Source organism: Lontra canadensis, unplaced genomic scaffold (genome assembly GCF_010015895.1).
Source record: "Lontra canadensis isolate GAN:19392208 unplaced genomic scaffold, GSC_riverotter_1.0 scaffold43, whole genome shotgun sequence".
NCBI classification, from domain to species: domain Eukaryota; kingdom Metazoa; phylum Chordata; class Mammalia; order Carnivora; family Mustelidae; genus Lontra; species Lontra canadensis.
In genome coordinates this window covers 11,716,167-11,743,882 of record NW_022631037.1, presented here as the reverse complement: position 1 = coordinate 11,743,882, position 27,716 = coordinate 11,716,167, and the positions used below count along the sequence as shown (strand labels likewise).

Here is a 27,716-nt window from a genome sequence, read left to right as displayed (position 1 = left end):
GATTCTGGATGAACATACAAGTGGAGGTTTGGGAGAGAGTGTGAAGATTAGCAAGCCAGCCTTCTTTCAATATCCAACTTCTTAACACCAAGCTATTTGGAAAGAGGAAAGGGAGTTTAGAAACCCTCCTGTCCTGGTCCACAGTCATGGACTCCAGCTGTCTGGACCCATCCTGGGGGTTAGGGATCCCTGAAGAACAGGCCAGCCCGAGGGATGGGGGGAACTGGGTGGGGCTGATGTAAGAATCAGGCCTTCACCTTGGAAGCCTTCTTTGACCCCATCAAATGTCCTGCAAGGACACGTGGGTAATTGGATTTTTTTTTTAATGTGTGCAGCTGGGTAGGTTTTAATTAAATTTTATATGGTGACTCAAAGGTTATCTTTGGGAGAGAAAATTGTGCAGAGGGTTCTCCGTGCCCCCAGCGCTCTTGGGCAGGTCCCCACCCCACCAGCTGGTAGTGGTGTTGGAGAAAGATTTCTCCCCCACCCCAGTTTATCTGCCTCTCTCCTCCTCCCCAGTTCTGCTCCGCTATTCCCCAAACACACACGTCTTCCTTACCTCCAGCACCCCTTGCTCCCTCTCGTCTTTCTCTGCTCACACAGCCTCCTCCCCTTGCCCAGACCGCCCCCCCCACCGCTAGACGCTGCCTCCTGTTCACGCACGCTGTAAACTTTTGACCCTCCAACTTTGCGACCCCTCTGGCAATAACACTGGCCTGATGGCCCAGGGTCTCTTTCTGCTGCTCCGGCTGCAGAAACCCAAGCGCAAAACGCCTTCCATGCCCCTCCCCCCACCCGCCACCCTCCCCAGCCCCCCCATTAAGGGCCTTAGATCTGGGGAAGAGGAGTCTTTTGATTATTAAATAACTCCTTGGGGAAAGATGCCACCCCACTTCCCACATTTCCATGGTCTCTCATATGGAGTGCCTGGAAAAGCTTTTGACCCACCACTCCAATCTTGTCCCCCCCACCCCACCCCGTGGGGCTGCAGTTGCTGGGTGTGGGGACATACTGGATGCAGTACGACTCATTGGCTGACCTGGAGAAGGGAGTTTCTGGGGTGAAGAGTGGAGAGAGCTTGGAGCAAAAGTTCCTTGAGAGCGGAGGGGGCCACAGTCCCCATAGGGCTTGAGAGGCAGAGCTCAGTGTCCAGGCCCTAGGAGATCCAGCGGGCCCGGGGCCACCTTGCACTGCCGCTCCGCTCGCTGGCGCCTCCGAGGCCCCAGTCTGGCTGTGAACTTGGTCTAAGGCGGACTCTACTGGCAGCTCGGGGACTTACAGCCTCTGCCTCTCGGCCAGCTCTGTAGCCGCACGGGCGACCTGCGCTCTTTCCGTTTCCCTTGTGCCCAAATATCCCTTTCCAGGACCCCACCTCTCACCGGGAAGGGTTCATTCCTCCTTCCCTAGTGGCCTTTTAGGGGACAGGAAACAGAAGAGAGCGAATTAGAGAGGGACACGCAGAGAGAATGGAAGAAGCCTGCAGAAACTCCAAAATATAGGGATTATCCGGCACCTCGCCTTCAAGCCCCAAGGGGAGATGTTCCCACATGCTGGCACTTTCCCTCCACTTTCCCCCGAGACGCTGCCTTCCAAGCTGAATCCTCCCCTTCCCACCTGGCCTAGGCCATCTCTTGACTAAGCAAGCTGGACCAGGGCCTGCCCAGGTCCCTTTCCTCCCTAGACGCATTCATCCCTACGCCACAGGACTCCGAGGTCAGGGATGGCAGCAGTCAAAGGCAGCCTCGGTGCTCAGAGGCCGCAAACGGGGCGGAAGCTATGTGGGCTCAGCCGGAATCCACGCGGAGAGCAAGGCCAGAAAGCGGCCCAGCAGCCTGGGAGCCATTTCCAGGAAAGAGAGCCTAGAGGATGTTGCAGAAGAGTGCATTTTCCTCCCCAAGAGGAAATTTGGGAAAAGAAGACACTGGATAGAAGACACCTAAAACAGAAAAGGAGGGGGGGAGGTGGGGGAAAGATTAAAACTTGTAAAGGTGGTGATATTCCGGGTCCGACAGGTCCCAAATTGCCCGAAGTCCAAACTCTCCAGTCTCCGAAATCCCCCACGTCCCCCTGAGAGCCCGCAATCTGGGTCCCAGTAAATTGGCCAAAAGGAAGAACGAAAAATCAAAAGATCGGCCTAAACCTGTCAGCATGCCGAGCCCCCGGCCCAGGCCGAGCGGCGGAGATGGCGGCACCGCGGCCCGGGGCGCGTAATGTATGCGGCAGCGGCTCGGAGCCCCAAGCTGGCCGGCGCTTCGGCCCGTCTGCTGACCTCTGCGTGATCCCGGACTCTATGAATTATTGATGAGATATGAGCGTTGATTTCCCCTTTCAGGATGCAAACTCCATTATATTGTTAAAATGGCGATTTAATCGTTGAGAATAGCTTTGGTGTGGGTTTTTTCCCCCAACTCATTTGCGCCTCCTTCCTTTTCATTTAACTGTCTTAATTAAATCCTTTAACAGATTTTAATCACTTTTTGGAGGGAGGGGCAAAAGGAAGGGGAAGACCATCGCTACTACCACCACCACCAAACACTAAAAAGAAAACAAGCCCCCAAGCCATAAAAAGCTTCTACCTTGGGGAAGTCGGAAGGAAGGTAGGGAGGAGTCGTTAAGCTGTCCAGCAACAGCGCACTGGGAACATCCACCAAAGGATCCATCCCTCCGATGGCAGCCTACGTCTGACAAGGAAGGGTCAGGCCTGAGAAGTATTTAATTCCACCCCAAGAAGATTTGTGTGGAGTCTGACTGTGGACAGTAAGACAAACTTGCCCCTGCGGAGAGGAGCAGGGACCTCAAGCCTGGGGAAGGCCACATGACTCTGGTGGGGAAGATCTCTCCAATCTGGGCCCCAGGGGCACTTAGGGAGAAATGTCCATTTTCCTTAAGGGCCCCCCATTTCTTCCCTCCTCCTCCCCAAGCAGCACAGTTTCCAGGCTGGTGTCTGGGTTAATTAATATGGATGTGTAACAGAACTGCAGCAATCAATAAATCCGGCTGTGGGCAGATCCCAGCCTTGAAATCTGATTACTTCTAGAAACTCCAAAAATGGAGAGAGTGGCCCTAAAGGATGGGAGGGGTGCTTCCCAGCTCTGTCCTCCTTGGACGATCCATTGGTTCCCCAAGCTGAAAAGCTGATGCTGGGAAGCCTCTTCCTCTCTACCCCGGAAGGGACTGAGTTTGGGAGATTGTTCTAAGTGGGCTGCCTTCTTTGTTGTTCCAAATCCTTGGCTTCTGCTCCAGCATCCAGACTCTAGGGATAAAGGAACCAGGCGAGGAGAGGAGCTTCCACACGGATCTTGCCCCCACCCCCAGTGAACACGTTCTCACAGCCAGGGAAGGGTTAAGTGTCCCTGCTGCAGTTATGGAGAGGAAGCCGATGAAATATGGGCGCTCGGAACTCCAGGGCCGGCTGGCTTTCCTGTTTACACTTCTTTATACTTCCTCCCACTCCTCGCACAGAGAAACAAAACAAAACAAAACAACCAAATCAAACAAAAAATCCAAAATCAAATTGTCTGCTGAGAGGTGGTCAGGCAGGCCTTGGAGGGGCAAAGCCAACTACAGCCTGAATCCCTGGGTGCCTCCTCAGCCCTGCCCAGGTGGAGGGTGCAGTGTGGCTCTGCGGCTGGGTGGCGGGATCTGGGCCAAAGGGTGTTAGCCTGGGGCTCACAAGACCGAGCTGGGGAGGGGGAAGCAGGTGGGTGAGGAGGGAGAAAAGAGTCCTCCAGATTGAGGAGCAGCTTTCCCAGAGAAGGTCTTGGGGAAGCCAGGAAGGGAGGGCATGGGTCTGTGGCCAAGGAAGAGTTCCTTTGCACCAGAAACCCCCCCTTCTCAGCTCTCCTCCTCTCTCCCTGCCCCACGCCTCCTTGTTGGGTTTCAAGGGAGAACATTGCCCAGAGAACCTGAAGCAGGGAAGAGGAAAACCAGCTAGGGAGTCTTCTCCGGGAACCGCTTAGAGGAGGAGGAGACCCTTCAAGGGTTCTGACTTCCGGGGACGGAAATGGGCAACCGCCCCACCCCGCCTGGGGCCCCGCTCTTCGCCATTCCGGAAAATCTGTCTAGATATGCCCAGCAGATGTCCCGGGGCCGCCAGCCCCACACATTCTTTATCAGAGTTTGCAGAGCTGACATAGAAGGGGGCAAAAAAGAAAAAAAAATCTTCAGGGGCAGGCCTGGTGGTCTGGAGTTTCTGCAAAAGGGTGTTGGAAGGAGTCTAGGGCACACGGGAATGGGGGCTCCCAGGGGGCCCCAGGTCAGATTCTGCCCCTGCTGCACCCTTCCTCTGTACCATGCGCAACGCATCTGCCTTGTCCAGAGTCCAAGCCTGTGGAAGCTGTGCCTCCACAGTATATCGGTATCTTTAAAATGATGCTGGGGACCCTCTGGGAGCTGACCAGAGTCTCCTTGCCAAGGAATACAAATGCCTCATCATTCTTGGGTAAATTAGTCTTTAAATCAGGGTGGGGACCCCAAGCTCTCTGTCCTCTTTGCTCTCAAACCCGTCAAGATTCTCCTGTAAATCAGGCCTAAGGGAACAGAGAATGGCTACAGGGAAGAGAAGAAAGAGACAGAGAGTGCCCGTGTCCTTCAGTGGGAAATCGGGCAATATCATGGCCCTCCCCTGTCCCAAAGATCAGAAGCTCCTCAAGGTGCCACATGTCCAATTCTAGGGACTATTCCCAGGAGCTGGTAAGCTGAATCGAGAGACGGAGAGCTGGCAAAGATAGAAGGAACAGGGTGGTATTCCCCATGGGTCTTAAAATCGGGGGTCAGTCTGGTGGAGAGGAGGCCTCTAGTTTAGAAGAGGGTGATTTACCCTTAGAAAATAACGGGCCCCCTGGGGGTCAAATGATGAAATCCCTCTGGTCTGTGGTGCCACAAAACAAAGGGGCTTTTAAGGGTCTGGTAGGGAGAGAAGAGGGAGGGAGAGGAGAGGATAGAGAGAACCTCTCTGATTTTTCCCTCCTGCTCCTGAGTCCCCCCTTTCCTTCCCCCCCTCCCGGGCAGTTGGGGTCTGTATTCTTGAGCAAGTTTTATTTATGTGGGGGGGGGTGCTTGCCAGGGATCTGCTGAAATATCTAAACTCCTCCAGGCAAGGGAAGAAGCTCTCCCCTTCCCCCCACTCCTGGCCAGGAATTAGGTCTGGAATTTGAGAGGATTGTGCCCCTCTGACCCGCCTCAGAGCCAAGCAGAAGGGCTGGCTTGGAATTAACAGGCCGAAGTTAGTGCCCCACACCCCATCCTGGGTAACCCCCATGAGGCCTTGGAGAAATGGGAGGTACCCCCCTCACAGCGTTCAAAAATCCGAAAGCCTGAGAGAGCCCCAGGGCAAGGCAGCCCACAGCAGCCGCGTTAGCCTTCCTGGTGCTTTTTCTCAGCTCAGATGTATCCAGATAAAAGTGCCCAGCGGCGCGTCCCCATACACCCCTGACAAATGAACGTCGTAAAGTTTCTTTCCTGGGGCTGGGGGGAGATGTCCCTCTGAAGCCACCCAGCAGTGAAGTGGCCCCCTACAAGGGGCCCTCCTTTCAAGATTACACACCCTTCCCTCTTGCCCCCTAAATTTCCGAGGACACGGAAGGAACCCACACGAGCCCTTTTCCCCCACAAAGACTCAGACACTTTTTTACAACAGTGAGAGCCCCCACTTCAGATGCCCAGCCAGTCAGAACTTGGTGCAAAAAACAGACTAAATGTCCCCCACTTGCTCTCCTACAGCTCTGCCCGGAGGCGAGATTTCCTGCCCCGGGTTCCAAGCCCCAAAACTGCAGGGGGAGAAAGCGAAAGCTGGAAGCCACTTACCGCGGGAGTGCCGCCACTGCCTTCTGGGCTGGGAGAGCGCTCACCTACCTCTGCCCCCTTCCCCACCACGGCGAGCAGTTAAAGTGTCACTTAACATTCTGGAGAATGTGAAATATACCGCGCGGTGTCAACTCCCCAAAACCATAAAACTAACTTTATGGACCTCACGTGACTTTCTCGAGCCAGTGAGGGGTATCTGTCTGACTTCTCGGCGATTTTTACGATCTAACTTCGAGATAAAACCCCTATCCATTTGACATCTAAATGTCATAGCGACTTTTGGGATAGTTTGCTATGGACAAAGGGGGACAAAGTCAAGGGGTGAGGGGGAAGGAGGGCCCAGTAGAGCCTCTACGACCCTTGGCTGCCTCCTCACCAGCTCCCCCTCCCCCCAAGTCCTGTAAGAAGTTGGGCCAAGCTGGAAGGGATTGACCGGGTAAGTGTCCAGACTTGACTCTTGCACTCAGGGTGAAGGCGGACTTGGATGGAGGAGGACTGGGCCCTAACCCTGGGCCTCTCCGGGCTGGCAGGGGAACCAGGGGTCTTCCAGGAGGGACCCCAACTCCTTACCAAGAGGGAAGGTCAGTTGGGCCCCTGGAGAGAGGGAGCCCTTGATAAGTACAGAGAAAACTGAGGTTGAGAGGAAACCTTTGAAATTGAGCTGATTTCTTCTTCTTCTTCTTCTTTTTTTCTTTTCTTTTCTTTCTTTTTTGGTCTTGTGGGTGGCGGGGCTGATTTGGGATTTGGGCCGGGGGGCAGGGGGGCTGGGAAGGCCTGTACCACTCCCAAAAGGCCAGGAGCCTCCTGCTCAGGACTTAGGCCCACTTACTTTCCCTGTAGAGGTTTCCAGAGGCTTTTCTGGCTGGCTGGTGGAAGGCCAGGGTGGAGTCCAGCTCACCCTTTCCTTTGCCCCAGCCCCATGTGGGATTTCTGGGCCTCTCAAGTCCCCCAGACATGAAAGCCAATCCCCTGGCCAAGCACGGGCTCCCCAAGCGAGGAATGTACGTGGCTGAGAGGGGCTGCTGGGGAACAGCCTGCTTTCCCTTCCCTACACCCCAGATCTGTCAAGAGTGGTCTAGGGTGTGCCCAGTGATGGGAGAGACAGGCCCCCAGAGAAAAGACAAGTGGAAGGGCGGTGGAATAGGGGAAACATTTATTTGACTTCAAGGAAAGCTACAAACAAATACCAAAAGCGGATCACTGAAGACAGGCCCGGCAAAGGCAAAGACAGATTTCACACGTAGCACAGCATCCCCTCGCTCACTACAAATGGTCTCGGAAGCGAAATGGGTGGGGGGGGGCGGAGGGGATGGGTCTGACCCAGACTATCCCCATATTTACAAGCTTTGGGCCCTCTACTCCAGACCCAGGGATTCACAGAGAAGTACACAAGACATTTTACACTGAGCATTATTTTTGTTTCCGTCCACTCCCAGGCCAGGCCTTGTGGGGCCTACCCAGGCGGCAGGAACCTAACTCTCATGGTTTACCTTCCCTCTTCTCAAGATCACCCCTTGGGTCCTCCTGGCCCCCTTCCCACCCTTGGACCAAGTCACTGGGAGACTTGGGCCTGGTGCGTGGGGAGGGAGGAGGAGGAGGGTGGAAAGAGACAGTCTTGGACTCCATCTCCAAGGCCGGCTCAGCTGGGCCCCCAGGATGTGGCACTACCCCACCTCCAGGGCTGCCCCTTAGAGAAGTTTCCAGCTGAAACTCAAAATACAGCGACCATCCTTTTATAAATAAGTTAGAAGAACACAGATGGGGAGGGGAAAGTTCACATTAAACATGCGAGTTTCTTTCTTTCCTGGGGGAAGGAGTGCAACCACAAACACGAACATTCAGAAACACTGGCGGATTTGGGGTGAGTGGAGGGATGTGGGGAGCAGGGAGGGAAAATAATAATTATCATTATTATTAACAATAATAACAAGATTAACCAGTCCAGGAGAGAGGGAGCCACAGGAAGACCTAAGACCAAACGAAAAATCGTAACACAAGGCCTGGGCGAGGCAGGCTCGTGGGAACCGGTCCCCAGCGGGCAGTGGCAGCGCAGGGAGGCTCGGAGGGGCCCGGGCTAGGGGGCGGCAAGGGCTCTTGGGCCACCCAGGGCTCCTCCAGGAGGGCTCAGGGCTGGAAGGCGCTGCCGGCTGTAGCCAGGCTCATACTTTTCAGTTTGTTGTCTTTCTTCCACTTCATGCGCCGGTTCTGGAACCAGATCTTGATCTGGCGCTCGGACAGGCAGAGCGCGTGGGCGATCTCGATGCGCCGCCGCCGCGTCAGGTAGCGATTGAAGTGGAACTCCTTCTCCAGCTCTAGGGTCTGGTAGCGGGTGTACGCGGTCCGGGCCCTTTTCCCGTCCGGCCCCGTCATATCTGGAGCAGACAGAGTAGAGCGGCGAGGCAACGTTATTCCGGTTAAGGGAGGGGGCACTGGACGGGAGAGGGGCGTGAGCAGGACCCAGGCGTCCCCGGCACCCAGCTCACCGCAGCTCCAATCCTCCCCACTCCAGACGCCCGCATCCGAGCTCGCTCCTACACCCCCTCTTCCTGCGGCCCCCACTTCTGCCGGCAGTGAATGCGCCCGGCTTTGTCTCTTGCTCCCTCCCCGTGCCTCACCCTTCTCTGGGCTCAGGCGGCCGCTCGCCCCGGGAGGGAGGAGAGCGCTGCACTTTTGCCCCGGAAAGCTCGTCTTACTGCTCGCCCCTTCTTTGCTAGCAGCAGCCTCAAATTTCGGGGGTAAGCAGGACCCTTCCCCACGTTACATAAAACCCCATCCTTCATCCTATAGCTAGTACAGCTGGTCGAATAAAACCTTAGCGGAAGCTGGAGACAAATGATTAAAAATACTCCTCCCCAGCTAAAGACCTAGACCTTCTTTGGCTCTATCCCCCGAGCTGTGAGGACCCTCTTAGAGACTTCTCGCCCTCTGGGAAAAAAAAAAAAATAAAATAAATCTATATTTGAGGAGAAGCCAAGCTCTCCTCGCCTCCCCCCCCCCACCTCCCCAAACGCTGAGAAGGAAAGCCGAGGAGACAAAAAAAAAAAAAAAAAAAAAAAAAAAAAAAAAAGGCGAGCGAAAGCGAGAATTACCATGGCTGATGTGAAGCTTCCTCATCCAGGGGAATATCTGCGGAGTCTGCCCCTCGGGCGCGGCTGTGGAGGTGGCCATGGACTCTGGCTGTGCCCGAGCTAGGCTCGGGCTGCTTAGCTGGCTCGCCGCTTCCTCAGGCTCCGAGGACGCGCTGGCCTCGTCTATTTCGGTGAAATTGGCGCTGGAGCTGGCCGGGGTCGCCTGGTCGGAGGGGGACGAAGCAGAGGGCTTGGCGCCGTGGCTGTCGCCGTTGGTGCAGGGCAGGGACTCGGGCGAGGACAGGGAGCAGCTCGACGCCGCTTGCCTGAAGCGGGGCTCCTGGGCGGGCGCGGGGAAGGCGCGCGAGCTCTCGCCCACCGCCCCAAAGTGGCTGGAGGAGGCCGAGGAGCGGTTGACGCTGAGGTCCATCCCATTGTAATTGTAGCCGTAAGAGCCGGTGTGCATGGCAGCGGGATCCCTGTAAGAGCCGCTCAGAGAGCTGCCACTGCCATAATTTAGCAACTGATAGTCCGGGCCATTTGGATAACGCCCCGAGAAGGAGTTTACAAAGTACGAGCTCATTTGGGTGATTTTGGAGGGCTTGATTTGTGGATCGTGGTCGTTATAACCCTGTGCTTCACGATTTATGATGTATTAATGAATTATAGCGATGCACTGTACTTCGTTTTGCTATGTATGCGGCCAAATATGGGGGGGGGGGTTGGAAGGGGGATGGGGGGGCGTTAGGGAATCACGTGCTTTTGTTGACCAGTCGTAAATTCTCGCTGATGACCTCAAGAGGTAATTCATGCTCTATGGTTACAAATAATGACGATCCGAGAATCGTTAGGGCCGATTCAATGCGAGCCTCGGAGAGAGGGGGAAAAACGGAGAAGGGGGAGAAACAGGGAGAAGGTTGGCGGCGGCCTCTGAGCAGAGCGCGCCACCTCCCGGCGATCGGCGGGAGCGCGGGCCGCAGACTGCCATGGCGGAGACGGCTGCCTCCCTGCTGGCTCCCGGCAGCCGCCGGGAGAAAGAAACCCGGCCTGGGCTCACCCGCAGAGTTGAATCTTTAAGAGGAGGGACCCACTTGAGCCTTCACCCACTTTCTTCGGAGTGGGGTTAGACTATCTGTGCCCATCTCCCTGTCATTATTATTATTGTTGTTGTTATTTTCATTATTATTATTATTTTCACTCTGGATGAGATGATCAAAAATTGAGTTGCTTTTCCCTCACTTGGGCTTTGCAAGTCTCCGAGCTAGGGGCGGAAATGGTGCTGGGGAGGGCTGGAAGATGTGTATGAAAAACAATTATTGCAACGCGTTTCCCCGTGAGCTCGGCCTGGCCTGCTTCCTGCCCGGGTTTGCAGGGTTTGCAGTGGCCCACGCATAGCGACCAGGCGGAGCTGGCAGGGCTGGCCCAGGCTTCCACGGAGAAGCTTTCACTTCTGTGCCCCTTAGAAGTTTGGCATCCTCTTCCTGGCTTCCTCCTCCTCAGCCCAGGCCTGGAGAATGGCAAAGCAGGATAGGGACCCCAGAGGATGTGTAGGGCTGGGGTGAAGCAGCCTAGTAGCAGGGGGTAAATGGTGGCGACCGAATCCCGAATCCGTGGCTGGGGTTCAGGGCTCTGAGAACTGGGGATCAAGGCAAGATGCTTTCCCCTCGTCCCCAGATACCCGCTATTACATAGGAAGGCCCCACTCGAGGCCCCTTACTGACGTCTGGGTAGTTTCACGATTTGCCCGGTGGCCCACATCTTCCCTGTAAAGGGGTTCCAAGGACCAGCGGCGCCTTGCTGAGCGCGCTGGGCGGCCACAGACTACCGCAGCTGGGCTCCTTCTGCCGGGCGGCTATTTTCTTTAAAAATAAAAAAAGGGAGAGAGAGGGAGGAGGAAGAAAGGAAAACAGTGTCTGCAGCTTGCCGCCTGGGTGAGGGTGGGGGTGGGGAGAAAATGGGCCGGTTTTTGGTTGAGGGGATGAGACCAAACCGCCCCACCACCTGGCCTCCTGCCCTCAGGTCTCCAAGGAGCCGGGGAAAGTCGTACCCTCCGCCCCGTGCCTGCCGGCCGCTTCGAATTCCCCTACTTGTCGATGAGCTTCTGCTTGAGGCGGGAAGGGGCGCCTGGAGCCTTTGGCCGCGGGCAGAGAGACACCCGGTGGCCCCGATGGAGTCTCTGGAGCCAGAGGCCAGGAGCCAAGGGCCAAGGCAGGCGGAGATCAAGCCATGTGGGCAGGCCAAAGGCTGCGGGCCTCGAGAGCTGGAGGACAGAAAGGCACGGCTGCGGGGCGACACCCGCCTGGCTTTCTCGGCAGGGGCTCCGGGCTCGGGCCTTGGCGGTGTCCCTCGTGCCACGGACAAACGAGGAAAAGCTTAGAGAATAAGAGGGAAACGGCCCTGCTCCGTCCTCCAGGTCTGCACCAGAAGAGGCTGTTGGGAGCCCAAGGCCAGGCGGGACTGCCCCAGCCTTTATCTCAACTGTAACTTCCGAGTCGTGTCGGGCCCGCTGGGGCCGACCAGGGCTCCTGCCTTTGCTGCGGAGTTTCCGGCTCTGGGACGCCAGGGTGGCCTCCAGGGTGGGGGAGTGGCAGGGGAGGAGCAGAGGTGACTGAGCGGCGAGTTTTTACATCTTTATTATTATTATTATCATCATCATTATTAATAATATTAATATTATTACCGAAGTATTTCACGTCCAGAGCTAAGACAAGACTACAAACACAACACATAGAAAATTAATAAAATAGAACTTTGTTTTCTTCTGAGGCTCCTCTTCTTACTTCTAGGTAGTATGTGCTCCTTCCAGTGGCTTTAGGGAGGGGGTGGGACAGAGGTCTGGGGTCAGGGAGTCTTCGAGGCCCCCCCGCTGAGGGGGCTGCGAATCTACCATTGAACCGTGCACAGGGAACATGGACGAAATGAGACGCGACACGGACAAGAGCATTTTGCTCTGCTTCCAGGAAACATCAAGTGAGTCTGGTCCTCAGTTCTCACAGGGGAGCATGATGGGGCTGAAGCGGGTCCGCAGGGATGGAGGGGGCGCTCCCGGGTGCTGGGTGGGCTCAGGCGACAAGGCCTCCCAGCACCCAGTGAGAGCTCTGCGGGCGGGGGCATCCAGGAGAGCGCTGGTCCCCGGCTGTCCGGTGCTAGAGAGCAGGTCCCCCGGGCTCCCCGCCCGCAGAGCCTTCCCAGGGCTCTCTGATGCCCTCGGCTCCCCACAGGCCGCTCCCTTCGCGTCCCCCCTCCCTTTCCAGCGCCTTCACTCGGCTGGCTTCTCTTCCTCCTCCTCGGCACTGAGCTGAGACGCGCTGAGCAGTTTGCTCTCCTTTTTCCACTTCATGCGCCGGTTCTGGAACCAGATCTTGATCTGCCTCTCGGTCAGGCACAGGGCGTGCGCGATCTCGATGCGCCGCCGCCGTGTCAGGTAGCGATTGTAGTGAAACTCCTTCTCCAGCTCCAGGGTCTGGTAGCGCGTGTAGGTCTGGCGGCCGCGCCGGCCACTGGGCCCAAAGGAGGAACCTGTTACGCAGAGAGAAGATGCTGAGGCCTGGGGTCACCAGGGCCAGAACCCCTCCCCCACTCGACCCTCAAACAGGGACTCTAGCCTGTCCCGGGATGCCCTCCACTCTTCAAGTTCCCTGCCTCCCCCCATCCTCACTCCTCCAGCGCCCCCTCCAGATTCCCTCAGGGTCTCCCAGGCCTGTGCCTCTGGTCTAGACTCTTGGTGGGGGATGGGAGGAGAGTTTAAAATCCCACCTGAGCCTAGGGGGAGGGGCTGGGGAAGCACTGGCCAGGTGTGTCTCTTCCTGGCCTTATCTTTTCTTTCCATCTATCTGGCTCCTCCACCACCCCGTGATAGATTCCAGCCCTTAATCCGTAACGACGTGGATCGATCCAGAGTCGGCATTAACGGCTCCTCACTTTCGTGTCCCGCTAATGGACATCAATTTGGGACTTAAGGCCGACAAATAATCCAACCTGAGACCCTGGCGCCTGCTTCCCCCTCTCTCCCCCTCGGCCAGCTGCCTCTCCCTTTCTTCCCTCCTTCCTCTGACTACCACCCCTTTCCTGGTGCCTCCTCTTTCCCCAGCCCCGAACCCCCAGGGAAACACAGTCCGGGACAGCTCAACTCTCCCTCGCCAGCGTCACGCCGCCCCCCTTCCCATGACGCACACCGTTCTTAATGGAACTGTCTTCGGGTGGGGGACCCGACCGGGGCTGGGGGCGCGGGGGTTGGGGGTGGAAAGCCACGCCAGTGGCTGCGGCCCCTGCCCCCTCCCCTGCCCCGGAATCGGGCTCTGGCGCGGCGCTCCGGGAGAGCCCACTCACTCCCCCTGGCTCCCAGTGTAGCTGGGACTTTGCAAACTTTGTAACTCCTGACGGCGAGAGGACAGAGCGGGACACCTCGGGGCGGGCGCCCAGTCTTCCCTTAGCTCCTAACTGAGATGCCCACCCGGCACCCCGGGGAGTGGAGGGGGGCGCTCTTTCTGTCCCCGGGTGGGGGGGCCCGCGGGGGTCGGGGCGGCCGCGGGAGGGCTCACTCACTGTTGCACGAATTCATCCGCTGCATCCACGGGTAGACCGGGGTGGAGCACTTCTGCTCCTCGGCCTCGCCGAACACGCTCTTGTCCTGCGCACAGTCGGACTTCCGCGGCTCGGGGTGGAACCGGGGCGGCTCTTCGGCGCCCGAGAGCGCGCAGGCCGACTCCTTCTCGCGGTAGAAGGCCGGCGCCGGCCCGTAGTCGCAGGGCGCCGCTCGGCCGTAGCCGCCGCCGGCGGGCGGGTAGTAGGAGGAAGCCGCAAAGCCCTTGTCCTGGCCGGGCCCGGGCCCGTAGGGCGCGGGGTAGTGCCTCAGCGGGTCCGCATAGCCGGACGAGTAGAGCGGTAGCTGGCCCAGGAAGGACTCCTGCCCGCTGGCCAGAGTGACGGGGAAGGTGGAGTTCACGAAATAGGAACTCATTGGGAGGGGAGGCGCGCTCGGCCGCTGCTGCTCCGCCGGGTTTATGATTTGTTGTGTTTTATAGTCCGAGCGCCGCGCCTATTAGTAGTATATCTGAGATTGGGTTTTAGCTGAGGGGGGATGGCGAGGTGCCAGTGAGGGCCAGAAGGAAATACAACCATCTGATCCAACACTGACCAATGGCAGAGGCAGGAATTGTCAAATAGCACCCAGGAGGAGCGCAGCCCGCGCGAGGGACCCGCGCACAAACCTATCAACCTTTTTTTTTTTTTTTTCCCTCCTTCTTCTCCTTCTCCTTTCTCTCGCTCTCCCCCCCACCCCACAACACAACGCGTCCTGTTCCACCTACGTAGATCTGCGAAAGAGGCGTCTGTGCCTTTCAGGGAGGAGGGAGCATTTGGATGGAGATCACCCCATCCCCCAGTGATTAAATAAATATATCCCTCCCCTCCCCACGTAGGATTGGAAAAAGTTAATTGTGTTTTCAGAAAAGTTAACCCCTGCGTTGCTCGAGCCCCCTTCCCCCAAGGGAAGGGTGAGTAAATGTCCTTCTCCCAGTGGTGAGGAGAGAACTAAAAGAAAAAGGTTTGTTTCTAGGGTTTTGTGTCTGTAGAAGAGGAGAAGAGTTCACTATTTAGCATCGTTTTCAGAAGGAGAGGCAAAGAAGAAGAAACACTCCCCTCCCCAGGTTTTGAAAACTGGTTTTTCCTATTTCTCAGGTCTATCCTGCGTCCTCCAAGCCTGGGTTTATTATCCCTGTTTCTCCTCAGCTCTTCTGTTCTGAAAGGCAGGCCAGAGCCTGCTGCCCAGAGGATCCAGAAGGCTGCGAAATGGGAGGAGGGTCTGAGACCAAGCTGGTCCCTCTGGCTCTGGCCAGGTTAGCCTAGTCTAGGAGCTTCTTGGAAGGCTACTGCTGCTGCCTCTGCTGCCCAAGACATCCTGCCTGTTTCGGGCAAGTGCTGCTTGCTCTTGGCACGGGAAGGGGCACTAGGGAAAGGGACTAGAGTTCTCTTTGATTGAGGGATAGGGAGAGGAGGAGTGAGGGGCATCCCCCACCTAGGTTATCTGATCCCTATCCTGACTGCAAATCCCCACCCTCTACCCCCCCAAATTATTATAATATCCTGGGCTACAGAGTGTGAGGAATCAAAGATGTCTCAGTACGTCTGAGCACAGGGAAGAAATTGATCCTCCTCCAATTCCGGGTCCTTAAACCCTCTTGATATCTGAGGCAATCCAAGACAACCCGGAAAGAGAGGGGTCCTTGCTTCTTTTCCAGGTCCCTCCAGAAGCCGGCAGTTCTTTCTAAAATTAACTCTTTCCCAAGATGTAGTTTGGGTTTAGTTTTCTAAGGAGGGAGAGGTGTCCATATCCTCCTGGGGACCCAGCAGGCAGCTTACAACTATCAGCCCGAATCCCCTCTCCAGATGCTCACCACCCTTCTGTCTGTCTCTCAGCATCTCTCCAGTCCCTCCCGTGTCTCATAGTTGGATCATCAGCTCTGCTGCTGCACAAGCTTGGGTGTGAGAAAGATTGCTCATCTCCATTCATTTCTCTCTCTCTCTCTCTCTCTCTCCTCTCATCTAAGGAAGATGAGCACCGAAGCCAGGCTGGAAGACTGAAGCACAATGTGTGTTCAACATTCTAACTATGCACGTGGAGGCCAGGCAGTAAAGGGTGATAACCTTAACCTTCAGACCTGGGTTCTGGAACGAGCCAGGATGTGTGACAAAAATCTGATGATAAAGGGGCCAGGCTGACTCTCCTCTGCCTTGTTCTTTGGGCTCCTTTTTGTGGGCCAGATTTGTCCACTGCAGATGGCACAAGACACTAGGCAAAGTGGTAGAGGGCCGAGATGGTGACCAAGGGCAGGGACGTAGTTGGTTGCAAATGGCCTACAAGGCTCCCTGAACTCAGGACAACTTCTAGGCTATACTACTTCATGGCTGAGTGGCAATGCCTGCATGTCCCACCAACAACTTCCTAACCAAACTCTGGGGGGAGGGTAGTTATCAAGATTTAAGAAAACTGGAGCCTCCTAATGATGAAGAATCTTTAGTGCCCCAGTCTAGCTGCGATTGGGGAGCATCTGGTCTGGGAGAGCAAGGTCAGGAGAGTGCCGGTATGCACCCTACCTCAGTCCTGCCACTGGGGCTGGGCCTTGGACCACCTCTGTCCTCCCTCCTCCCTGGCCACAGTGTCCCCTCCTAGAACTGGACAGTGTGGGCTTTGCTGCAGAGTCTGGACTAAGTAGGATGCCATAAGGGAGGGAGACTTCCCTGTGATAGAAGCACAAAAATAACTGCATTATCCTTAGAGTCACAGCCCCAAATTAACCTCACCTCCGCAGGTTGCCTGTAGTGAGATGGAGCCGCAAAGGCAGGGCCTGGGCGCCTGGAGTCCAGCATGAAAGGAAATAGCGCCTCATCGCTCTTATCTAAGCCCAGAGGTATTTATGAGCGTTTATTCGTCTGATCCGTTTGTTTGGGAGAAAGAGCAGACGACAGGCAGGGCCCGGCCAGAGGCCGCCTGGTTTCTGGAGCCAGATCTCTACGAATTTGTCTGTAGTTCGGTCCACCACCGTCTGTCTGTCTGTCTCCACGGGGGAATATGTAAATACCCAGCAGGCACAGCTGTCTGCCAGTCTGGGGTGTCTCTCCCAGCCTCGCTGAGGAAGTGTGTATGTAGAAAGGTGGATATAAATGTGTACCAAGTCTGAAGGACACAACAGAAGAATTTATAATGGTGATTTTCTGTGCTGTGAATCTGAGCTCCCGTGGACACGCACGCATTTTCATCTCCCAGGGAAATATCCAAGTTGTGTTCAGCTCGCGAGCAAAATTCTCCTGCACTGGTAACCTCAGAGAGGTGTTTTGCCTTGATGGGTATGGAGGAGAGAGGGGATTGAGACACTGTCCAGGCTTCCCATTCCCTCTCAGCTACACAGATGCCCCCCCCAACCTTTAGGTCACCGGGCTGTGAGCATCTTGCCCCAACCCACTCCCAGCTCGGGCTGGGGTGGAGCAAATTAAGGCATCTCAACCCAATTCTTCCCTTAGACTGTGTGATTCTCTGAATCTGGGGAACATAAATGTTCCCAGGGGGAGTTCTCAACCTTTGGGAGCGGTTTACATGGGATATTGCCTTAAAATTGGCCCGACCAAGGCGCGGTACAAAGACCTCATTTTCATTATGCAAATGAACATCTTCGTCTCTGATCTTGGTTGGGGGGGGTGGGATTGGCGGTGGTGCAGGGCTCCCTCCGCCTTCTCCCTAACCAGGTCCACCCGGTACCTAAGGGTACCTAAGACCCGAAGTGTTTCAACCCCCCTGTACCAGCCGCCTTCCCTCCCTACCTGTTCTTCCGGCTGCTCACAAGAAAGAAGGGCCCAAGACTTTCCAGCGGCTCCCTGGGGGCCTCCGCACTGGGCGGGGCCTTCTGGCCTCGGAAAGTCACTCTTGCTGCCAGAAAGCTGAAAGGGCAGCTCCCGTAGTCCAAGCTCTGGAGGCGCCATAGACGCGGGGACAGCCGCCGCCGGGTTTGCCCCCCAGCACCACCTGGCCCCCTCGACCTCGGCAGCTCCTCTAGCTCCGGGCCAGACCCTAGTAACACCTCGGCCTGCCTGGCACCGCAGGCAATTTCCTGGAGCCCCCTCCCAGGAACTGGGGCCACAGCACCTTGAAAGGAGCAGCCAGAGCTTCCTCCTGTGGCTTGAAAGCCGGAGCTAATCAGTAACCCGTGAGACAGGGGCCAATATTCAAACGCTGCAGCAGAGGCGCGTACCCCGGCCCTCGCCACCCCCTTCTGGGAAAGCGATCGGGTTAAGCGGGTGTGAGGGGTCTGGCAGGATCGGAAATCACAATGGTTTAGTTCCTTAATGATTGATCCCCACTCCCACGCCCAGTTTTTTTTTTCCCCAAAGCATATTTGTGTCGATTTCGCTTGAAACGATCGAGAATGGGGGAGGGGACCCACACTCACTTGCAGACACTAACAGTTTCCAGAAAATTTCGTCTCAATTCCTTCACCAGGGACTCACCGGCCAAGCAACTGGCAAGACCCACCAGCCAACCGGGAGAACACAGACCCGGGTTTGTCTTTTGACAGCCGAGTGGAACTGCGGGGGCCGGCGCCTCCCCCGCTAGCCCCCTCCCTTGGCCGAAAAGAAAACCAAATAAACCTTGAACAGCCTTGGCCTCGCATCTCCCGAGCGGCCTGGATGATCCCCTCTTGAGCCTTGGAGGGACAGGCGGGTGAGGGCTCGCGACTCTGATCCTCCGACCCTTGGGTTCAGGGCCCTCTGCCCGCGGGATGCAGTTATCAGTCCTTTTTAAATATGACCTAGAAACAGCTGCTTTCCCAGCCAGCTGCTGGGTTTGGACCTGGGATGGGGCGGGCGAGGGCACACTTGTTCCCTAATCCACACGCGGACGGGCGGGTACCAAGATCCAGCGGAAAGCGACAATCTGGGCCCCCCGAAACCCGCCGAACCTGAGCAGCGGGGGCTCCAGGCGTCGGGCACGGTTCAGGAGGTGTCGCCGGACTCGCGGCGCCGAAGCCGCATGTCTCCGAACGGACGGTAGATGGCAGCAAACCGCATAATTTGGGTCAGAGCAAACTGTCTAAGGGATGATTTATACCCCGCCAAGACTACAGGAGAAAAAGACCTTTAGTCTGGATGGGTTTGGGGAATTTTTCCTTTGAAAATAGGCCCCGAGTGCCGTGGGTGCTGGCCGAGAACTTCTCTCGCAGCTCAGCCTAGGGGTCCCCGCAGGCACCCAGCCTGGGCCTGCTTCCTGGGTATCTACCTGCGCCTCCAAGGGCCCCCTTTCCGCGCCACAAGTGGCCTGCACCCCTCTCTTCCCAGCCCAGGCTTGAGAGCGCCAATATTCCCCTTACCCACCCCCATCCCCTGCAATCCCTGGGCAACCGGAGGCCCGAGGCTGAACGGTCTGCCTTTGGTCTTCAAAAAGAGAAAAGCAATCACCTATTTGTGCAAACCAAAGTGAATCACATTCTCTCCCGCCTTCCATGCCCAAAGCCGCTTATCTCTCCGCTGGCAGCTTCCCCAGAAGGCCCCTCTCTCTCGGTTTTTAGGTTCTTTCTCCTTCCACCCCACCAGCTACTTTAGGAATTTCAGTCTCCCGCCCAGCAGTTCTTCTCCCCCCTCCTCACCTCCAGGAGGCCTGGCTGGAGAATGAAATCAGGCGCCCGAGGGACAGGACGAGCTAGCTGTCCCAGCTCAGAGCCAGACAGCTCTCCGGTCCGGACACCATCAGGTTCCCTAACTGGGTTCTCCTTCTATTTTCTTCTCTCCCCCATCTCTCTCTCTCTCTCTCTCTTTTGTTTTTTTGTTTTGTTTTGTTTGTTTGTTTGTTTGTTTACAAGCTTAAAACACCACAACACGCTCAACAGCTTCTCCACAATCAACACGTTTGGTTCCAGGAAAGTTTGAAATGTTCCCACTCCAGACACACACATGGCAATTTTCTCCACCGAAATCCACACGCCCATACCAATAAAACACAAGTAATAGAATCAATATTGCACAGAAACCAACACGCTGTAACCTACCGCATTAAAAAACCACAAAACTGTCTCCCTGCAGAGCAAGGCTCCCTCCTGCGGGAGTGGCGAGAGACCTGGGCATTCTTCGGCTGGCTTCCTGGGGGGAGGGGGGTCTCCCTCCATTTGGGTGCCTCCACCCACGGCCCTTTAATTTCAGAAACGTCTCCGAAGGGAGATAATGAGCATTTCTCTGTGAATTGTTCTCTCTCTTGTCCCTCTAGCCGCTGCCTCCTCGCCCTCTCGGGCCTCCGCGGAGACTCCAGGCCCTCCAGCGACCAGGACGTCCCTCAGCGCCACCGCCCCTTGTGCCAATGCCGCCGGGAAACCGCCGATACCCACGCTGGGCAAGAGAACTGCGCGGGGGGCAACTGGGGGAGGCCGGAACAAGGGAGGGAGAGTGGGAGGGGGAGGGGGCGCACACCCACAGAGGTCGTAGTAACCGGCTTCTGAGGCGCCCTGCAGCCCAGACACCCCATCCTCTCTTTCGAACCCCCTCACTTGAGCCTCCTCTCCCAGCTTAAAAAGGCGTCTCAGAGCTCGCCTCCGTGGCCCCTTTCAGTTCCTCCTCCCATCTTCCCTGCCTTGGCTCCCCCTCCAGGAAGCAGCCACCCCCTCTCTCTCGGCCACCGAATTTCCTGGGAAGCCTCTCCCTGCAGCGCCCAGAGGTGGGGTTCAGCCCCGTCTTGGGGTGGGGGTAAGAGGGAGACAAACCTAAGCCCCACCCCCTACAAAATCGGTGCAAAAGAATAAGAAGAGAATTGTAGAATCTCTCTTACCTTTGTAGACCTTGGGATTTCTTCCCTCCGATTGAAAGAGGTGAGGAGGAAGGGGGGCGGAAAGCGTTCTGTTTCTTCTTCATCTTCCAGATAATATTGTCCCAACCTGAGAGCCGTCGCTTCCCCTTCTCTGACTTGGGAGAGAGGGTGTTTCGCTTTTCTGATATTTGCATAGAAAATGGAGTAAGTTCTGGCTTTGAAAAATGGTATCAGCCTGCAGTCCTGGGCAGATTGTCCATTTACCCTCCATGATGACTAAAATCCCAGCTCAGCAAGCAAATCAACTTAGAAATTAAAAATTATTTTTGGTTCTCTCTTTTGTGTAATTCCCACTCCTCCTTCTCTCTCTCTCTCTCCCTCTCCCTCTCCTTCCCTCTCCCTCTCTCTTTTTTGCTTTATCGAGCTGATACTGAAGTATAAAAATATCAAGAGGCTGGAGCCCTGAAGGACGACAGTGCTCCGACCTAGGTGTGGTGTCCAAAAGAATGCTGCATTATAACCACCAGGGAAATGATAAAAAGTTCATGTTCACGATCGCCCGGCCACATGACCGGCGCCGGCCAATCGCTGGATTCAACCACTCATAAACTTCTATCACAAAGTTGTAAATTTTCATAAAACAACAAGGAATTTATTGCATTTCTTCATGGCTGCTCCACCAGCAACCCTTTTCTCAGTCGCCATCTTCTTTTCTTCTCCTTCTCGCTATTTGGGGAAACCCCTGTCTGAGAAAGGGTGAGATTTGGGGTGCAGGGAATCAGGCGGAGGAGCCACAAGGGTCCATCTGGGAAGGGGATTCTTTCCAGAACCTCCCTATTCTTGCAGGAGCTCTGCCACCCCTCTTCTAGTAAGAATTCACCCCAAATCCTCCACACAGGGGCTATTTTAATACAGTTTTGGGGTGAGTTGGGAGTAATGGCGGGTATCCAAAATTGTTACTTGCATCAGAGCAAAATGAAGGCTTCAGTGCCCCCTCTCCCTCTCTGAGTGCCCCCCTCATTCTCAGTCCTCTAGATGGCGGGACCCCCACCTGTGAGGCTTGTAGCATTGTGGGTGTGGGGACCCTAGATCCCCTAGGGCCTGTTTTTTGCCGGGGGAAGAAAGGCGGCCCTGAGAGAGGCCAAGGTTCTTGCCTCTGCCCCCCAGAAATTGTAAGAGGGTGAGGCTGGATCCCTGCTTCTCCTGCCCAAATGCCCACATACCCAGGTTCCTAGTGACAGCTCCATATGCTCTCCTGGGGGTTCTGCGGTCATTAATGGGGGAAACTGCAGGTTCAGGGGACTTTTACTTACAAATTCAAATTAAAGAGATTCTTCTAAAACCTGGTTCCATTCCAACCTGCTTCCCCCTTTCTGTCCCCAAACCTGTTCTTTGCATTTAAATAATCCAAAGTTTATAATCAAATAAATTCTAAACATCAGCTCCACAGGTCTAGATGCGTAGGTGCTGTCCTCCAGGTTTATGTTCCTCAATCAAGGGGTGTTTTGGAGGAAAACAAAACAAAACAAAACAAAACAAAACAAAACAAAACAAACCACCACCACCCCCAAACAAAATTCACCCCGTGTTTCCCAGGTCCCCTGAAATATTCCTGTATTTTTGAATTGAGCTACCAGCGCCCAAATGCAGGAAACGAAATAACATCCCCCAAAAAATGTTTTCTGTCTTTTCTCTCTTTCTCTGCACTCTGGAGAAGATTCCAGGTCGCCGGCAACGCGGACCGCGGGCAGCAAGGCGCGGAGGAAGCCGGCGGAGCTTGGCGCCGGGCGCGGCCGGGATCAGAACGGCCGGGGATGCGGCCACACTAGCCGGGTAACCTTGCCCCGCTCAGGATCCCGTTCTCAGGGATCATCCACCCCTCCCCCACAATTCAAAAATTTTATTTGGATTACTGTGTTAATTTAGAATGAGATAAATGGAAGTAAAATAAGTTGAAATAAAATAACCGAGTAGGTCTTGCGGAAAATGCTTGCCGAGAAAGCGGAAGCCGGGAGCGCCCTCGGGTTGGAGGCCTATTTGGACCGGCTGGGGATCGCCTGCTCGCCGGCCTGGCTTCTGCCCAAAGCCGCCCAAGAAGCGGGAGTGGATCTGGGTGCTCACCTTCCCTTTCCTTCCTCTCTTCCTTCCTGTGGGCCTAACACTGTGGATTTCAGCTGCGTTTTGTGCCCCAGCCGCACCACCAAGCCGCAGCCTGGTTTGAAGGCCTGGATAAAGCAGAGTTTGCAAACGGTGTGGGTTTTGTTTTGTGAATGGGTGTGTTACTGAGCCTATGGGCTCAGGGATGTGTTTACTTGGGGGCAAATGTGAATCTGTGTTTATAAGCCGATGTGTGAATGTACACTGGTATGTATAAATGTCTCTGAGTGAGTGTGAATGTGTGTTTACTTGTGAGTGTGTGTGAACATGAATGCATGCATTCCAGTGTACAGCTGGGATGGGTGAATGAATGCCTGTATGTTTATTTATGGACATATGAATATGAGGTGTTTGTTGGTGACTGTAGGTGACAATGTATAGATTTACTTATGTGTGATGTCAGCCTGCAAATAGGTGTGATTTGTGCATTTGTGTATGTCAGTATGTGTAAAAGAATGTAAAGGGAGGTTATGTGTGTCCTATGGGGGTTCACTCTGGGCAGCCCCCAGAGCCAGGAGCACTGGGGAAAAGGGCAGACCCCAGCACAGAACGAAATGACTAGCAGCAGAAGTTGGAGCCAAGGGGCTCTGGGATGCTTGGCTCACCCAGAGCCCCCGCCCCAGCTTTAGGGAAACACAGAAAATAGGTCTGTTCATTTTTAAATTGTGTTTTTTATTTCTCCATCCTTCAGGTACACATACAATGTAAAGGGGATCACAGGGGCTGGCGGAAGCAAGGAGCATGGGTAGGCCAGGGGCACAGAGGGGACACTTGAGCTAGTCCGGTGGGTCCATGGGGCTCCCTAAGGCCCCTTCCGTGCTGCTACTGGTAAGGGGGGGGGGCTCAGGAGGACAGGGAACCACACACCTTAGTCCAGACCCACAGAGCACAAAGACAGCATCAAAGAAAGAGGCTTACAAAACAGCGAGATTTTACAAAGACCTTACAATAACGACATAGAAAAGGGGAGGCAGAAAATCTAGAGAACAGGTAGGTAGGTGATGTTCCTCCCATAGCATACAAAACAAACCCACCGGGCTTTTCTATAGGTAGTATGGTGTGTTTTTTTGTTTTTGTTTTTTTGTTTTTGTTTTTCAGTGTTAAGAAATCAAAATTCCACCGTCTCTCCTTAAAAATTTTTAAACTGCTTTTCACTATTTAAATAGTTTTCCCCCTCCCTATTTAAGTTGAGTTTCCTGGTTCAGTTCTCAGAGCTGGGCTTCAGCCCTCTCTCTCCCTTTCTGGCTCTCTGCCCTTTCTCTGGCTCTCACTCTTCCTCCTCCTCCTCCACCTCGGCCTTGTCCTGGCCGGTGGCCCCAGGGCCCGCGGTCTTGTTCTCCTTTTTCCATTTCATGCGCCGGTTCTGGAACCAGATCTTGATCTGGCGCTCGGTCAGGCAGAGCGCGTGCGCGATCTCGATGCGCCGCCGCCGTGTCAGGTAGCGATTGTAGTGAAACTCCTTCTCCAGCTCCAGGGTCTGGTAGCGCGTGTAGGTCTGGCGGCCGCGCTTTCGGTCAGTTCCTGCGCACAGTATTTAAAGGAGAATAATCAGTGCGTGTGGGAAAAGCCACAAGACTGCCCACCTCTTCACAGACTCTTAGGTTTGGGGTCAGGGGTGGAAGAGCCCATTTCCCCAGTAAACCAAAGTCTTACTTTCCACACCCCTCAGCGTGTGCCTTCCCTCTTCCCTCAATGTGCAGGACTTTCTAGAGGCCTCCTGAGGCAGCCGTCCCCACTGGCCACCTGGAAAGTCTTCGGGACTAGGGCTCCTGAACCCAAGATTTAACCGGTTAGCTTTTGAAGGCCCTGCACCTGAAGGGTGTTATGTGGGATGAAGGAAGGCTAATCTTCCCATCACCTCTGGGACCAGGCACCCTAAGACTCCCCTTTTGGATACGGACTCTGACGATCTTTAGGTAAGAGGCCACGGAAACCATGCAGTTGGAGTGGGGCTCTAGGCCTGGCCTCAGTGCTTTCCCCAAAAAGAAAGGAAACAAAGAGGCTCACAGACCCAATCTCTCGTTCTCTCTCTCTCTCTCTCTCTCTCTCTCACACACACACACACACACACACACACACACAGCCTGCTGTGGAATGAGGAGGAAGTGAGAATCTGCAGATTTCCTTGGAGCTTGGAATCAGCCAGAGAGCAGGAGCACTATGATGACTCTTTCCAGTGAGTGGCTCAGGTTCAGACAGGGACAGGCTGTCCGGCCTGCCCACCTGCCCAGACAACCCAGTTTTCCAAATCAATCTCTGGGCCTCCAGGAAGGCGCAGGAGAGACAGCAGCCTGGTTTGGGGTGGAACATGAAGTATCTGGGAAGCGGGGGCTGAAGGGCAGAGGTGAGCTTTCCAGGTTAGGCCAAAACCCTGAGGAGCCTCTGGGGAGGCTGTACTGGGGGAGGAGCTGGTGCCAGCCCTCCTGGGAAGTAGACATGGGAGGAGAGCCTAGGGGCCCTAATTTCAAGTCAGATAAAAGCCAAGCTGAAATGTTTACGAGCAGAAAAATTGGGGCTTTGATAAATCAACTGGAAAGGCAATTGAATTATGGAGCAGGTAATGGGGACCGTGACCACCAATACTGATGGTGTAAGAGCTGGGCTCCTTCTGACTGGACTGGGGAGCCTCGGACCACAGTCTTGGGCTTTTTGAACCTTGGAGTTGGTCCCTGAGCCCAGGGCAGCAAGAAGAAAGATGTCTGGTTTAAACTAGTGAGAAAACCCCACAGAGCCTGGGTCTCTTGGGGCTTCTGAAGCAGCTGGCTCAGTGGCCTGCACTCTCTAACTCGTGATGCGGCTCCCATGGAGTCCTAGTCTCTCCCCTAAGAGGACAGTCACCCTTCTGGAATGATACCTGCAAACTTGCTGGCCAGTTCTCCAGGGGGCACTTAGGAGCCCTAGGCAGGGCACCTGAGGAAGCCAGCTGTACTCCTGTGGGGCTTCTGACCCCTTCTCTAGTTCTGCTTCCCCCTTCCCAAGTTCACTGGGGGGTCAGGAGCCTCATCTCTCTTGGCCTCAGTCCCCCTCTCTCCACCTGCCTCTCTGGCTCTGTGTCCCTGGCTGGATCTTCATCTCTTCTCATACCCCCTCCTTCCGCCAAGCCTCTAGAGCCCACCTCTAATTGTCCAGAAGGGAATAATGGGGGAGCGGGGTTGGCTGGGAAGAAGGGGGAGGGGAGAATTGCTTGGCGCTGCGGGCCCCCTCCCCCAGACCTTCAAGCTGGGGCTGGGGGACACACCCAGAGCTGAGATCCCCGGCGGGGGAAGGGAGAAGGGAGGGGGGAGACCCTAATGGCTATTCTCTGCAAACCCCAGCCTTCCTCCACAAGACAAACGGCCTCGTCTCCAGCCCGTGCCGGCGCGGCTGATAAATATTTAAAGCTAAAAGGCCAGGAGGAAAGGTGGGGGGCAGGCGGGGGGCTCGGAGCGCCGCGGCGTCGGCGGAGAGAGATCCGCCGAGGGAGCAGAAGGAGCCTGAGAGCACCGAGCAAAAAAATGGGGGTGGGGGCGGCGCGCCGGGCTGCGGCGGAGGGGCTGCCGCGTCCCCAGGGCCGACCTCCCACCGGGAGCGCTCTGGACGCGGAAAGGAGCACTTGGCCGGGAAGGGGGCGCCTTCCGGGGAATGTGCTCGGGCCACTGCGGCTCGGGATGGCTCGGTGCGCGGCGTTACCTGAGCTTCGCATCCAGGGGTAGATCCGGAAGTTACTCTCGGCCGCCAAGTCCGAGTCCCTCTGCTCCTTGGCGCCCGCCGCCTTGGCGGAGTCGCCGGGACACACCCCGGAGAGGTTCTGCTCAAAGGGCGCGCAGTGCATGTTGAAGGAACTCGGCTCGAGCCCGTAGCCGGCCGCGTAGACGCCGGCTGCACTCTGGCCCGCCATGCCCCCCCCGCCGGGGTACAAGCCCTGCATCGAGGCGGCGAAGGAAGCGCCCGAACCCGCTCCATAGCCCGGGCGCTGGGGGTTGGAAGCAAACGCGCAAGAAGTTTGTTCAGGGAAGGCTCCGGTAGCGAAAACCGAACTTGCGGCTGGATATTTAGAAAATAAAGCATTCGCATAATACAATGAACTCATAATTTGGCCGGATGATTTGTAGGCAGGGACGTTTTAGTGTCGGTTTTACGAGATTCCTTGATATATTACAGAATTAGAGTCCAGATTTACACCAAAAAGGACCCCCTTTTTCCTCTCCGGACCACGTGACCCCACCCACGTGACGTCCGCTCCGCCAATGGCCGGGCAGCCTCCCCACGGCTCCCGGTAATGTGGAAAAAATTGTGTGGCGTTAGATTTATAAAATATGATCAATAATGAATGGGAAAGCCAAGCCCTGTGGATTGGGGCTGGGGGCTCAAGGGCCGCTGTCGACCCCCTTGGGCTGGAGGCAGCTTGCAGGCGAGATTTGGGGAGGAAGGGATTGAGTGGCAGGGAAAATAAATAACCTCCAAGCGATCCGTGTTGTCACCCCCCCCGCCCCCCTCCCGGTTACCCAACGAGAAACAAATGCAGGGATTGCCCGCAACTGGGTGGGTGGGGGAGGCAGGTCACGTCTTTATTAATCTGGGCCAGTTCGGCCTGGCCAGGCCTTTGGGGGAACTTGGTCCAGTCCTCCCGAGGTGAGGAGCGGAGGTGAGCCCGGCTTCCTTGCTCGCTCTCGGTGCCCCCAGACATACAGGCAGGAATGGAGTGAGGCTTCGTGGGTGCTCCTGCAGGCGCGGGATCCAGCCCACGGGCTCTGGATGATGCGGTTTCTGGTGGCTTAAAAAAAGGGGGGGGGTTGAAAGTAAAAAAGGAAGGGGGTGGGGTGAGGTGGGTGGGAAGAGAAAGGAAGGGAGGAAGGCGGCCTGGGTATACTGCTCTCCTGGTTCCGGGAGGCGGATGCCTCAAGTAGAGCGTGGCTGCCGGAGAAGCAGGGGCAGCGAAGGAAGGAAGGCGGCGAGCCACGACCTCGGAGCTGGGCGAAGGTGGCCAAGTCGTAGAGAAGGAGAGGCGGGGGAGAGCATCTCTCCTCTCCTCTTGCTCCCCCCACCCACCCAATCCGGGAAAAATAAATGTATAAGCTTGTTCAGCGGCCCTGCACTCCACTTGTATCCACTCACCCCCACATAGGCACAGACAGGAAAGGGCCCACAGAAACAAAGGGGGAGGTGGAGGGGGGATACAGCCGCCAGCCCGGGCGCATCTCTCCGGCGTGGCCTCGGCGCCCAGGTCTCGCGCCCGCAGCCTCGGAACGCGAAGGGAGGGGGTTTCTCTGGGCTCCCCTCCCCCGTTCTCTCTCCTCCAATCAGGCGCAGCCGCCTCCCTCACCCCCTGCGCCCCTGGGCCAAGGGACTCGCACCACCTGCCTCCAGCCCCCGCCCCCTCCTCTGGGCTGCCTGGCCTGGCGGGTGCAGGAGCCCGGTGACCG

General features: G+C 55.9%; 4 protein-coding genes across 5 annotated transcripts in view; all 4 read right to left on the bottom strand.

Annotated features, from left to right (window-relative positions):
* Window positions 1–5,958, bottom strand: part of HOXB3 (homeobox B3) — a 41,814-nt gene extending 35,856 nt beyond the window's left edge. Inside the window, exon 1 of the mRNA XM_032871362.1 lies at window positions 5,806–5,958. The gene's annotated coding sequence lies outside the window, so the exon portion shown is untranslated. The remainder of the gene's footprint in view (window positions 1–5,805) is intronic.
* Window positions 5,959–6,943: 985 nt separating this feature from the next.
* On the bottom strand, window positions 6,944–10,060 carry HOXB5 (homeobox B5). Its single transcript, XM_032871367.1, has 2 exons — window positions 8,895–10,060; window positions 6,944–8,177 (listed from the first exon to the last, which is right to left on the bottom strand). The coding sequence occupies exons 1-2, from the start codon at window positions 9,454–9,456 to the stop codon at window positions 7,930–7,932; spliced, it is 810 nt and encodes a 269-aa protein (XP_032727258.1). The 5' UTR covers window positions 9,457–10,060; the 3' UTR covers window positions 6,944–7,929.
* Window positions 10,061–11,490: 1,430 nt separating this feature from the next.
* On the bottom strand, window positions 11,491–20,266 carry HOXB6 (homeobox B6). 2 transcript variants are annotated; one of them, XM_032871370.1, is made up of 3 exons: window positions 20,179–20,266; window positions 13,419–13,911; window positions 11,491–12,392 (listed from the first exon to the last, which is right to left on the bottom strand). In XM_032871370.1, the coding sequence occupies exons 2-3, from the start codon at window positions 13,831–13,833 to the stop codon at window positions 12,133–12,135; spliced, it is 675 nt and encodes a 224-aa protein (XP_032727261.1). In that variant the 5' UTR covers window positions 13,834–13,911; window positions 20,179–20,266; the 3' UTR covers window positions 11,491–12,132. The 2 variants fall into 2 exon arrangements, with proteins under 2 accessions (XP_032727261.1, XP_032727259.1); XM_032871368.1 differs by having other exon boundaries at window positions 13,419–13,943; window positions 20,179–20,264.
* A 2,886-nt stretch (window positions 20,267–23,152) lies between these two features.
* On the bottom strand, window positions 23,153–26,518 carry HOXB7 (homeobox B7). The gene is made up of 2 exons (XM_032871371.1): window positions 25,984–26,518; window positions 23,153–23,835 (listed from the first exon to the last, which is right to left on the bottom strand). The coding sequence occupies exons 1-2, from the start codon at window positions 26,381–26,383 to the stop codon at window positions 23,582–23,584; spliced, it is 654 nt and encodes a 217-aa protein (XP_032727262.1). The 5' UTR covers window positions 26,384–26,518; the 3' UTR covers window positions 23,153–23,581.
* Window positions 26,519–27,716: the final 1,198 nt, after the last annotated feature.

Excerpts from the sequence above, each read along its gene's own strand:
- HOXB7 (XM_032871371.1), bottom strand. The coding sequence starts at position 26,383 with ATGAGTTCATTGTATTATGCGAATGCTTTATTTTCTAAATATCCAGCC. Across the intron at positions 23,836-25,983 it reads CCCCTGGATGCGAAGCTCAG|GAACTGACCGAAAGCGCGGC; the intron begins GTAACGCCGCGC and ends TACTGTGCGCAG.
- HOXB5 (XM_032871367.1), bottom strand. The coding sequence starts at position 9,456 with ATGAGCTCGTACTTTGTAAACTCCTTCTCGGGGCGTTATCCAAATGGC. Across the intron at positions 8,178-8,894 it reads GAAGCTTCACATCAGCCATG|ATATGACGGGGCCGGACGGG; the intron begins GTAATTCTCGCT and ends TGTCTGCTCCAG.
- HOXB6 (XM_032871370.1), bottom strand. The coding sequence starts at position 13,833 with ATGAGTTCCTATTTCGTGAACTCCACCTTCCCCGTCACTCTGGCCAGC. Across the intron at positions 12,393-13,418 it reads GCGGATGAATTCGTGCAACA|GTTCCTCCTTTGGGCCCAGT; the intron begins GTGAGTGAGCCC and ends TCTGCGTAACAG.